The sequence below is a fragment of the Lampris incognitus genome, chromosome 18, assembly GCF_029633865.1.
Source record: "Lampris incognitus isolate fLamInc1 chromosome 18, fLamInc1.hap2, whole genome shotgun sequence".
Lineage (NCBI taxonomy): Eukaryota > Metazoa > Chordata > Actinopteri > Lampriformes > Lampridae > Lampris > Lampris incognitus.
This window is the reverse complement of record NC_079228.1, coordinates 39,005,271-39,018,391: the sequence shown is the minus strand read 5'-3', so window position 1 is coordinate 39,018,391 and position 13,121 is coordinate 39,005,271. Positions and strand designations below refer to the sequence as shown.

The 13,121-nt window shown below is 48.2% G+C and overlaps 1 protein-coding gene across 1 annotated transcript in view; it reads left to right on the top strand.

The window, feature by feature from the left end:
- The window catches only part of LOC130128453 (uncharacterized), a 104,268-nt gene extending 98,470 nt beyond the window's left edge, over positions 1 to 5,798 (top strand). The window contains exons 23-25 of the mRNA XM_056298061.1: positions 3,280 to 3,384; positions 5,010 to 5,096; positions 5,253 to 5,798. Coding sequence (XP_056154036.1) covers positions 3,280 to 3,384; positions 5,010 to 5,096; positions 5,253 to 5,798 — 738 coding nt within the window. The remainder of the gene's footprint in view (positions 1 to 3,279; positions 3,385 to 5,009; positions 5,097 to 5,252) is intronic.
- The last annotated feature ends 7,323 nt before the right edge of the window (positions 5,799 to 13,121 follow it).

Sequence of the window (13,121 nt, the reverse complement as noted above, 5' to 3'; positions counted from 1 at the left end):
CAGCAGAATTAAAACAGGAGTACAGCAGAGTTAAAACAGAAGTACAGCAGAATTAAAACAGGAGTACAGCAGAATTAAAACAGGAGTACAGCAGAATTAAAACAGGAGTACAGTACATAGCAGAATTAAAACAGGAGTACAGCAGAGTTAAAACAGGAGTACAGCAGAATTAAAACAGGAATACGGCAGAGTTAAAACAGGAGTACGGCAGAATTAAAACAGGAGTACGGCAGAGTTAAAACAGGAGTACGGCAGAGTTAAAACAGGAGTACAGCAGAATTAAAACAGGAGTACAGCAGAGTTAAAACAGGAATACGGCAGAGTTAAAACAGGAGTACGGCAGAATTAAAACAGGAGTACAGTACATAGCAGAATTAAAACAGGAGTACAGCAGAATTAAAACAGGAGTACGGCAGAGTTAAAACAGGAGTACGGCAGAATTAAAACAGGAGTACGGCAGAGTTAAAACAGGAGTACAGCAGAATTAAAACAGGAGTACGGCAGAATTAAAACAGGAGTACAGTACATAGCAGAATTAAAACAGGAGTACAGCAGAGTTAAAACAGGAGTATGGCAGAGTTAAAAAAGGAGTACGGCAGAATTAAAACAGGAGTACAGCAGAATTAAAACAGGAGTACAGCAGAGTTAAAACAGGAGTACGGCAGAATTAAAACAGGAGTACGGCAGAATTAAAACAGGAGTACAGTACATAGCAGAATTAAAACAGGAGTACAGCAGAGTTAAAACAGGAGTACGGCAGAGTTAAAACAGGAGTACAGCAGAATTAAAACAGGAGTACAGCAGAATTAAAACAGGAGTACGGCAGAATTAAAACAGGAGTACAGCAGAATTAAAAAAGGAGTACAGCAGAATTAAAACAGGAGTACAGCAGAATTAAAACAGGAGTACAGCAGAGTTAAAACAGGAGTACAGCAGAATTAAAACAGGAGTACAGCAGAGTTAAAACAGGAGTACAGCAGAATTAAAACAGGAGTACAGTACATAGCAGAATTAAAACAGGAGTACAGCAGAATTAAAACAGGAGTACGGCAGAGTTAAAAAAGGAGTACGGCAGAATTAAAACAGGAGTACAGCAGAATTGCTCCAGATATTCGGTAGTCATTGTTTCTGCTATTAGTCACGTCATGTGGGTGACAGGCCCGGTGCCTGACAATAGTCTGTATGGGGACAACTCCCGGTGAGAGGGTCAATGACAGATGAGGCCAGTAGGGGGAGCCAGTGGGTGAACCAGTACCGTCGAGTGCCACCACAGGCAGTAGCGGAGACCCCGGGAGGGAAGCGTGGGATGTAAACAGTCACGTGGACAGGATTGTACGGCGTGCAGTGATTCATATGATTCATAATTCAACATACAGCTCCGATTAAAAACACCAGGCGGTGCTGTTTTCCAGATTGACTAAACAGTGAGAATGGGGGAAAGTCTCAGGTTCAGCTCAAGGGCACTTGGGTAGCACACAGCTCAGCGATGGACAAACATTTCCCGTTGTGGGTATTTAACACACTGGGACTGACCGGTTGGCCAAACAACATGTCTCGTCTGTTGACGAAAAGCAGAACTGACAGGGTGACCTGGAGGCTGAGCCAGATATGGATGTACCATGGATGGATGGGGGGCTGGGTGGATGGATATGGCTGTATGGATGGAGATGGATGGATGGATGGATTCATACTGAGCGTGCTGTGCTGGATGTCAGACACTCTCTCTGTTTCCTGTCTTTCACTGTTGTCCTTTCTAATGAAGGCGAAAATGTCAGGAAAAAAAAAAAGATTTGATGAAAAGGAAAACATCCATAACATAATCCTCCTCCATATCAAAGCAGGCAGGGAATTGTGGGTAAATTCCACAGGGACGCTAAAGGACGTTAGACGTCCTTAATCTCAAAAGGAACTCTGATGAGAAAGACGAGTAGAAACGGTTTTAAAGGGTTTTGTAGATGTGAAGCTTCGCTACGACGACTGATAACCCTTAACCTCTCTCTCTCTCCGTCTCCCCCCTCCCCCCACTCCCACTATTATTCCCGTCACTCTCACTCTGTCTCTATTTTGCTTTAACATAAAAAATATCAGGCGGCACGGTGGCGCAGTGGTTAGCGCAGTTGCCTCACAGCAAGAAGGTCGTGGGTTTGAGCCCCGGGGTAGTCCAACCTTGGGGGTCGTCCCGGGTCGTCCTCCGTGTGGAGTTTGCATGTTCTCCCCGTGTCTACGTGGGTTTCCTCCAGGTGCTCTGGTTTCCTCCCACAGTCCAAACACATATAGGTCAGGTGACTCGGCTGTACTGAATTGTCCCTAGGTGTGAATGTGTGTGTGTGAATGTGTGTGTGTGTGTGTGTGTGTGTGGGCCCTGTGTGGGCCCTGTGTGATGGCCTGGCGGCCTGTCCAGGGTGTCTCCCCGCCTGCCGCCCAATGACTGCTGGGATAGGCTCCAGCATCCCTGTGACCCTGAGAGCAGGATAAGTGGTTCGGATAATGGATGGATGGATGGATGAAAAATATCAAGAGTATACATCACAGAGTGCTTACATACCTTTCAATACATCAATAACAAAGAAACACTTTAAATTGCACACAAGTTCAATATCAGATGTAACACTAATCCGATAACAACCTTCACCAGTAAACTCTCCTGTGTCCTCCCTTCTGTGTTAACACACTTGTACATACACCAGAAATACACACACTAGAAACAAAAATAATTTTCTCAACCCTTCTTCTACCTCTAATTTGTTCTGACTTCTATTTTTGCTGTCTGATTCATTTTTAGCCACATCTAATGTTTAAATTCAAACATTTACACTTCATTTGCACCTCCTCGCTCTCCCATGTTGATGTGTTACCCGTGGGAGGGATGGGCGCCCCCCCCCCCGCCTCCCCATCTCTTAATGAGAGACTATAACTGCATTAGCATTATATTATTAGGAAAGTATATCAGTGTAGCATATTAATAGTGTATTAGTATTAGTGTATTATTAGTGTAGTATATTAGCATGATATTTTGACTATAATATTAGTATAGTATTTATTACTATAATTATGATTTACATATAATAATTATGAGTGTAAGTACAATTGGTTAGTATATATTTGTGAAATGTAAAAGCATATTTTTGTTGCTCTGCTTCATCCTGGCTAATACATATGAAGCTTCGTTTGGAAAAATAAAGTGATTCTATTCTATTTTATTATGTTCTATTCTATCCTATGAGAAGCTACAGCAGCGCTCTCAGCATCCTGACCTTGCTTCTTATTGGTTGCCCTCAGATCAAAGCATGGGAGGAGGCGGAGATGGACAAGCCAATGGAAATCGATCAGATTCGAATAGACCCCTCCCCTTTCCAGCTGGTTGAGAGGACGTCCTTACACAAGGTTGGTTAAGAGGACGGCGGTCAAATCTGAAGCTGGTCCAATTAAGATGTCACGAGGTCAGCTTGGAATTAGAGGTCAAAAGTCATTGGTTCTGGTGTGCTCTGGTGTCTGCTTTCAGCACTAAAATGGTTGCCATAGAGATTTGATAAGGTTGTCACAGAATGGTCTGCTGACTATTCCCAGTGTTAAAACCAAACATGGCGAAGCAGCGATTACTCGTTACGCTACACGCAGGTGGAACAAACTCGCCCGACTCCGACATCTTTTAAAACGAGTGTAAGAAGTTTGATGTTATCCGCTGCCTTCAAAGAAAGCTGAGTCAGTTCATCCCCAGAGAGCAAAACCGCTGTGGCCCGGACCCGTCCCACACCCGACACTTTCATCCGGCCCACATAGCGCGTGGAACGATGGCACTTGGGCGGTCCGCTCCTGTTTGCCAGATCTGGGCCAGAACCAAGCCATAGCAATGCCACATGTGCCACATATTTGCCAAAGGTGGCCCATATTTGTAATGGCGGAGTTGGGTGTACCTTCCCAAAAAGAAACTCTTACTGTGGTGCTAAACCCAAAAAAAACATATACTGCAAAAACTACATCCAAGGATGTAGGGTAGCACTCACCAGTTTCAAAGGGACAGGGACAGTGCCTCATTTTCACCAATGTATTATCAGTAGGCCGAAACCTTAGCATGTTCTGCTGGCCAAAATAAATTGGTGAAAATGAGGCACTGTCCATGGCCCACATTTGTTTTGTGATATTTGGGCCATATTCACCATTTGCCACACGGGCCACTTCAGGGTCACATCCAGATCACATGTTGCCCAGAGCACCGCGTCTTTGCCAAAACAGGCCCACATGTGACTTGGCATATTTGGGCCGTATTTGCTATTATACATGTGGGCCACTTCAGGCTCACATCCATTTTGTCAGGGCCAGAAGAAGGCCACCAGTGCCGCATCACTGCCTGAAGTGGCCCACTATGCACTTTGACCCTTTTATTCTTTTCGTACTTTTTATCCCTCTGTTTTCTATCTCTTTTTTAAAATTTTATTCAGTTTTTCTTATTCTTGCTTTTGTAATGCCTTGTAATTGGTTTAATTAAATTTTAATTAATTAGTTAATTTGACTAGTCCGAGTATGAGATATGCTTTACAGTAAACGTGCCTTGCTGCTGCTGCAGTGGTTGGTTTTACACCCGGATCAACACGTGGCTGTGAGGAACTCGCGGGTAGAACTGAAAGCCAAGCGGTCCTGCGGGTTGCTGAGGACCTGATTGAGAACCGGCGTTGTAAAAGGACAGACAGATGTTAATGTAATCACCGACACAACGGCGGCCAAAACACACACATACTCTTTTATTGCTGCGCCGTCGCCTCCGCGTTAACACGCACATAAACCGCTGGTCCTCACAGCGACCTTAACGGGGATCCACGAGCTGGCGAGCGTGTAGAGGCTCCGGAGGCCGGACTCCTCCCGCCGCACCTCCCGCCCGGCTGCCAGCTTGGCTCCCTGCCCTCCGTCTGTGTGACATCACGTCTAGACGGGCCGGAAGCGGCGTTTGTGAGCACGACAAGCAGAGGTTAATTTGATGTGTGACCTTTTTTGTCTTTTATTTCCCTCCTCAGACCCACACCCTATTCTCGTTACTGGGACTAAGTCATGCCTACGTCACCAGCATCGGCAAACTGGTGGGGGTGGTGGCCCTGAAAGAGGTAAGACAGATATTCACCCAACCGCTCCACTTCCTGCGGTCCGATTAAAGGTCGCTCTTTTTCTTTTTTTTTTAATGAACAAGTCTCTCAAAGCCCCTCCCCTTTCTGTTTCTGCTTTGCCCCTCCCCCTACACACACACACACACACACACACAGCTCCAGAAAGCCATCGAAGGCTCCACCCGCTCCGGTGTCCGTCTCCGCCCTCCTCTGGCCAGTTTCCGTGACATCAGCAGCCGCAAGTCCAGCTCCAAGCCTCCTCCCCCGCCTCCACCAACCTCCTCCGCCCCCTCCTCACCCGGCTCGGCCTCGACGCCCCCTGCCGCTGCCCCCGAGCTGCCAGAGCCTCCCTCCACCTCCTCCCCACCATGCCAACACCACCGTCACCACCACCCCAATCATCATCACCATCACCACCATCATTATCATCACAACCAACACAAAGAGGCGGAGGTGTGGATCGAGGGGTTGTCACGGGAGGTGGGGGAGAAGAGCAGCACCACCTCCTCCTCCTCCTCCTCCTCCATCAGCGGGAGCTGCAGTGCCAACAGCAGTCCCACACTCCCCTCCTCCTCTCCACCTCCACCCACTCCTCTTCAACCCGTCTCCCCCTCCCCTTCTTCCATCCCTCTCTCCTCCCTGTGGCCCCTGCAGGGACCCCTGGAGGCGGAGGAGGGAAGCGACGATGAGCCCATGGTGTAGGTCGATGGATGTGACGCCGGCGGTTTATTTTTATACAACGGAAGAGGGTCTTTTTCTTTTGTCTTTTTGTAAACGGGGTGTTATGTTTAGTTTCTCTGCGTGAACCTCTCTTCTTAATGCATCTCTCTTTCTCCTCTCACGCCTGTTGTCCTGTTGCACACCGGTGGGTCGTCTTGACTCATTAGCATGGGGGGGGGGGGGCAGCATGCCAACGTCACGGTGTCGCGTCTGCCTGCAGCGGTGACGACAAAACTCCGCAAGGCACCAAGACGCTTCACAGGACGAACAAACGGAGTCCTGTCCATGTCCTCCAGCCCCGTACGGGCCGAACACAAACCCGGTTTCACTTATCGGCGTTGGGGCTGAAACAATCACCTGATTGGTTGATTGACAGAAAATTAATCGATTATAATTTTGGCAGATTAATCATATTGTAACGTGCAGGGTCAAATAGACTCGCTAGCCTGGTTAACGTAGTCGCCCGTGGTGCGGGAGACGTGGGTTCGCATCCCGGCCGTGGCGGTTCCCAGCTGTCCCCTGGACCCGCTCCAGTGTGGACAAGGCTCCGCCTTCTCGGTTTTTACCGATTGTCACCGAGAAACACCCAGATTTTTAACCTGATTTCCACCCGGATTTCCCGTTTCCACGGATCCAGACGTGTGTTTAACGTCACTGCAAGTCGTGCTACTCTTCCACACACCGACACAAAATGACGTTTCGTCGTTTGATTTTCTCTTCTCAGAAATGAGGCAGAGAGCCCGTCCCCTAAATGTACCGGCACGGGGAGGTCTCGGCGTTAACTAAGTCCGGCGTCTCCATCTGAAAGAGAGGAGAAGATGGGCGGAGGAGAGCTGCGCTGTTGAGTCGTTCTTTAACCTGGCAACAGGCGACGTAATGGAGCTTCTCAGCTCGCCGCGTGCGATTGGCCGAGGCCTCGGATGACCTCCGGTCACCGTGGCGACCTTGTGGCTTTAGCCTCGATGCTCATCTCACCACGGTTAGCTTGATGGACAAACGTCAATGTGCACACACACACACACACACACAGAGCTGCCCCGTAGTTTATGTGCAGCCGTGCTTTGGTGACGGAGATGCTGTGACGTCAGTAATGTCAGGTTGAACCCTTTGGAGGTTTTCATTAAAATATAAATTTTTTTTAATTTAAAAAGTGTCTTTATTCACGTTCCATAGCTGAAACGTAGGGACTAAAACAGTCCCGCAAGGCTTTTGGGGACTCCACTCAATGAATAGCAAAACACAACACTGGTCCACATGTCTAATAACTATCACTGGACTAGCCAAACACCTCCTCATGTGGACAAGCCTGCACTCAAAGTACTAACCTGGACATTTGGTGTGGCTTAGTTTTTTTGGCTCCCCCCCTTTTTTCTCCCCATTGTACCCGGCCAATTACCCCACTCTCCCGAGCCGTCCCGGTCTCTGCTCCACCCACTCTGCCGATCCGGGGAGGGCTGCAGACTACCACATGCCTCCTCCCATACATGTGGAGTCACCAGCCGCTTCTTCTCACCTGACAGTGAGGAGTTTCACCAGGGGGACGTAGCGCATGGGAGGATCACGCTATTCCCCCCCAGTCCTCTCCCCCCGAACAGGCGCCCCAATCGACCAGAGGAGGCGCTAGCGCAGCAACCAGGACACATACCCACATCCGGCTTCCCACCCGCAGACACGGCCAATTGTGTCTGTACAGACGCCCAACCAAGCCGGAGGCAAGACGGGGATTTGAACCGGCGATCCCCGCCGTGCTGGTAGGCAACGGAATAGTCCGCTACACTACCCAGACGCCCCTCAAGTGTAACAGCATTTGTTCCCATTCCGGTGTGATATGCCAAACATGCACGATGGAATTTTGTTCTTCCCATTAAAAGGTGGTATTGGTCCGATGAAGACAACCCCCCCCCCCACACACACACACACACACAACAGACATGCTTCAGTGAAAAGGTGGCATGTAAACCCAGGCAGACGGTGAGGGTTTGAGCAGTGAGCACCACACCTTGCTGTATTTTACCAGCAGCCAGCCCATGACCCCGGCACGGCACGGCACGGCACGGCCTGCATGCTCAGACTAGTGTATGTGGATCAAGCTGGGCTTGCAGCAGCTGCAACAGCACACAGCTGTGCAGACAGACTCTAAGAAGGGACTGAGAATCTTCTTCTTCTTTCAGCTTCTCCCCTGTTTTTCAGCGGTCGCCACAGCAGATTTTACAGTTTCCAGCAGGACCCTGTGAGGGCACAGCACCCATGCTGGCTGTTGTTAATGCGGGCCTCGGCCGATCTGGCATGGGCTTGTCAATCCGCATACTAATTTGGCAAAACTTTACATCCCTAAAATCTCTAAAAAGGGATCGAGAATGCTCATTCTTAAATCTAACATATTAAAAAGAGTCGACGGAACGTGGGTTCCCAGCTGTTAACTGAGAGACCCCATGATGCATTTCTTTGCCTTCTACTTTGAACCGAGAGTTTGATCCACAGTAAAGCTACTGCCGCTTTTCCACATCAGAACCTGCACACATGAAGGCCGGGACGAGCACAAACCAAAGGAAGGGAGGGATTCTCTTACCCCCAGCACCTTTTATCCCTAAATCAGCGTTGTGGACAGACTAAATTATTTTTTAATCAAAATGGAGATATCCATGCTTTCAAATTAATCCAGCACCTTTTTGTCAAAAATACTTTTCTTTTTCTTTTTTTTTTTTGCTAAGAAATTTAAACTCCTTTTAGGGGAACATATAAGGAAAATAGAAATAAAAGTGTAAAGCTTTGTTATTAAAATACCAAAGAAATATTTTTTTTTTAAATGGATCCGTCCAGTCTTTTATATTTGTAACCGTTTTAGCGGGACAGTGAAAACATATAATTATTAAGCGTTATCTCCGAGCGGTTTGAATGAGTCGATGAATTTCTCCTCCCGCTTCCTTCTCTCCCGTCTTCTTTACCTCCCTCCACGTCTTTATCTCCTCCGCTGTTTCTCAGGTGCCGCCTTAACAGTCTTTAAACCTGCAGATGTTCACCAGAGCATTATTATGATTTTACTTCATTTTTTACAGTGTATTTTTTTAACCTCTGCTGTTTCTGGGATGGATGTTCATATGTACACCTCAACCTGTCAGTTTTCTTTCCCGTCCCACTTCATGTATTTATTTATTTATCTTTTTGGTAGACTAAAAAAGGTCAGAATTTATAAAATGATGAACGATGTAGCTGAATAAAGTTTAATAAAGTGATCTGTACTGCTTTTATTCAAACTTACACCTGTCTGTCTGTCTGTCTATCATCTACTTTTTATTGTTTTTTTCCTTTTAACCTTGCTTTGTCCAGATCAGTCCATTTAGGAGAAGGGTCTTTGTTCTGATGAGGGTCGGGCCGGGTCAGCAGGCGTAGTAGCATGCTTAGTTACCGAGGGGAAAGACAACAAAAGAAAAGAAAGAAACAAAACGGTGGCGTTAAAACACCTCATCTTCATCGCTTGGCCCGCCTCCGAGGATGAAGATCAGCCAAGGTAAGGAGGATAATGATCTTTATATCTGTGTTGAATGAAATCCATTAACGTCACTTTGAAGTCATTAAGCTCCGCCCACCAACACGGATTAATGACGTCTGCTGCTGTCAGACGACACAGAGGTTATTAAGGTCAGCTCAGCCGAGACGAAACTGAAAACATAGTTTGGTCATGTACCTCATGTCCTCCACCACATATCCTCCACCACATATCTTCCATCACATATGCTCCACCACATATCCTCCTCCACATATCCTCCACCACATATCCTCCACCTCATATCCTCCGTCACATATCCTCCACCTCATATCCTCCGTCACATATCCTCCACCACATATCTTCTACCACATATCCTCTATCACATATCCTCCACAAAAACAGCTTGTGGAAAGAAGCTGTTTTTGAGCCTGGTAGTGCAGGCTCTGAGGCTCCTGTAGCGCCTCCCAGAGCGCAGGGGGGAGAACAGTCCATGGTTGGGGTGGGTGGGATCTCTGCTGATGCTCAGACCCTGTAGGCCGTCTCGTCATTGTTGGTGATACGGCCAATGACTGTGGTGTCATCTGCAAACTTAACTATAACATTTGAGGGGTGAGTTGGCAGGCAGTCGTGAGTAAAGAGGGAGAAAAGGAGGGGGCTCAGAACACAGCCTTGAGGGGCACCTGTGCTGAGGGTCAGGGTGGAGGAGGTGTGGTCACCTAACCTAACAGACTGAGGTCTGTTGGTCAGGAAGTCCAGGGTCCAGTTACAGAGGGAGGGGTTGAGGCCAAGGGAGAGGAGTTTGGTGGTTAGTTTGGCGGGGATGATAGTGTTGAGGGCAGAGCTGTAATCTATGAACAGCATCCGGATGTATGTGTTGTTAAGTTCAAGGTGGGTCGGAGCAATGTGTAGGGCAGTGGCAATGGCATCCTCAGTAGACCTTTTGGGACGGTAGGCGAACTGATGTGGGTCGAAGGTGGGGGGATAATGTTTTTGATGTGAGCCAGAACCAGTCTCTCAAAGCACTTCATGGCAATGGGGGTGAGTGCTATGGGTCGGTAGTCATTCAGACATGTGGGTGTTGGTTTCTTGGAGACAGGAATGATAGAGGTGGTCTTAAAGCATGCTGGGACTTTAGATTGGGACAGTAAGAGGTTAAATACAGGTGTGAAGACCTCAGCCAGCTGGTCGGCACATTCCCGGTAGACCCAACCCGGTGTGCCGTCCGGTCCGGCAGCCTTCCGTGTGTTCACTCTGCGCAGTGATTCTCTGACCTCTGCGACCACCACAAACACTATCAGCAATACAACACACCACACCACCACACACACTATCAGCAATACAACACACCACACCACCACACACACTATCAGCAATACAACACACCACACCACCGCACACACTATCAGCAATACAACACACCACACCACCACACACACTATCAGCAATACAACACACCACACTACCAGCAATACAACACACCAAACCACCGCAAACACTATCAGCAATACAACACACCACACCACTGCAAACACTATCAGCAATACAACACACCACACCACACCACCGCAAACACTACCAGCAATACAACACACCACCACACACACTATCAGCAATACAACACACCACACCACCACAAACACTATCAGCAATACAACACACCACGCCACCACACACACTATCAGCAATACCACACACCACACCACCACACACACTACCAGCAATACAACACACCACACTACCAGCAATACAACACACCACACCACCGCAAACACTATCAGCAATACAACACACCACACCACCACAAACACTATCAGCAATACAACACACCGCACCACCACAAACACTATCAGCAATACAACACACCACACCACCACAAACACTATCAGCAATACAACACACCGCACCACCACAAACACTATCAGCAATACAACACACCACACCACCACAAACACTATCAGCAATACAACACACCACACCACCGCAAACACTACCAGCAATACAACACACCACACCACCACAAACACTATCAGCAATACAACACACCGCACCACCACAAACACTATCAGCAATACAACACACCGCACCACCACAAACACTATCAGCAATACAACACACCACACCACCGCAAACACTATCAGCAATACAACACACCACACCACCGCAAACACTATCAGCAATACAACACACTAAACCACCGCAAACACTATCAGCAATACAACACACCACACCACCGCAAACACTATCAGCAATACAACACACCACACCACCACAAACACTATCAGCAATACAACACACCACACCACCACAAACACTATCAGCAATACAACACACCACACCACCATACACACCATCAGCAATACAACACACCACACCACTGCAAACACTATCAGCAATACAACACAACACACCAGCAGCAGTCTGGCGCATGTTATTGCCACAACAAGCATTGAAATTAAACACTGACTCACCCTTCCACGTGTCCATGCCTGGTTTTCTTGGCAGCCAAATCCTGGAGATTTGTCGGGTCGCTGAGTCGCACAACTCACACCTGCCACTTTGTCGCTTTGAGAACTTTAGGAAAATCCTGTTGGTATTTTTTAAGTAACTCTTGGTCTGTTTTCTTTTCTTCTTTTTGGGCCTTTCGCTTTTGAGCATGGCTCTCATTTCGCTAGAATGCTGCCATGGTTGTCTTGTTTTTTATTTGTTCAATAAAAATAAAAAACAGGCTGCCAGAGCTCATAACGTTGCAACACTGACACCAACCTGACCAATCAGTGTCAACAGATCACAACTGGAGAGAAAAGGCTTTCAGTTGCTTGGCTGCAGGTGCCCGGATGGGCCGGAGGGGTCGCTTGAAAACGACGAGTCCCCGAACACCATTGATCTACACCCACTAACCCTCGTGTAAGGGTGGCCTAATGAATGCCTTACCCCGTGGACACTGGCTGTGACCGGTTACAGCGAGTCTGGGATACGAACCTCCCAGCCACATGACGAGCGGACTGCAAGAACGGCGGCTTATTCCGCTCGGCCATCAGAGCGGCTGTCTGCTGTGTTTAATCCAGGTCTGTGTGATGGTTTATGAAGTTCAGAGACAAGAACCACCGCAGTCCGGTGGACAAGAACCACAAGACGTTCACACCGCTTGTGTGTGAGACAGAGAACGACAATAGTGAGTGTATCAATGGGAATGATGTCCCCCCCCCCCCCGCGCTTTTTCTCCCCGATTGTATCCGGCCAATCACCCTGGTCGCCGCTCCACCCCCTCTGCTGATCTGGAGAAGGCTGCAGACTACCACATGCCTCCTCCCATACATGTGGAGTCACCAGCCACTTCTTTTCACCTGACAGTGAGGAGTTTCACCAGGGGGACGTAGCACGTGTGAGGATCACGCTATTCCCCCCAGTCCCGAACAGGCACCCCGACCGACCAGAGGAGGCGCTAGTGCAGCGAACAGGACACATACCCACATCTGGCTTCCCACCCGCAGACACGGCCAATTGTGTCTGTAGGGACGCCCGACCAAGCCAGAGGCAACACGGGGATTCGAACCAGCGATCCCCGTGCTGGTAGGCAACGGAATAGCCCACCACGACACCCGGACGCCCCAATGGGAATGAGTTTTATACCCTGTGTGTGTGTGTGTGTGTGTTCTGCTGACATGAGACAACAAAAGGAAAGCAGCATCATGAATTTAGTTTTTCCCAGAATATATATTTTTACACACAAAGAGCTACACTCACACACACACACATACCGTACATACACACACACACACTCTTGACAGTCATACAGATACATACCAGGTTATTGGCCT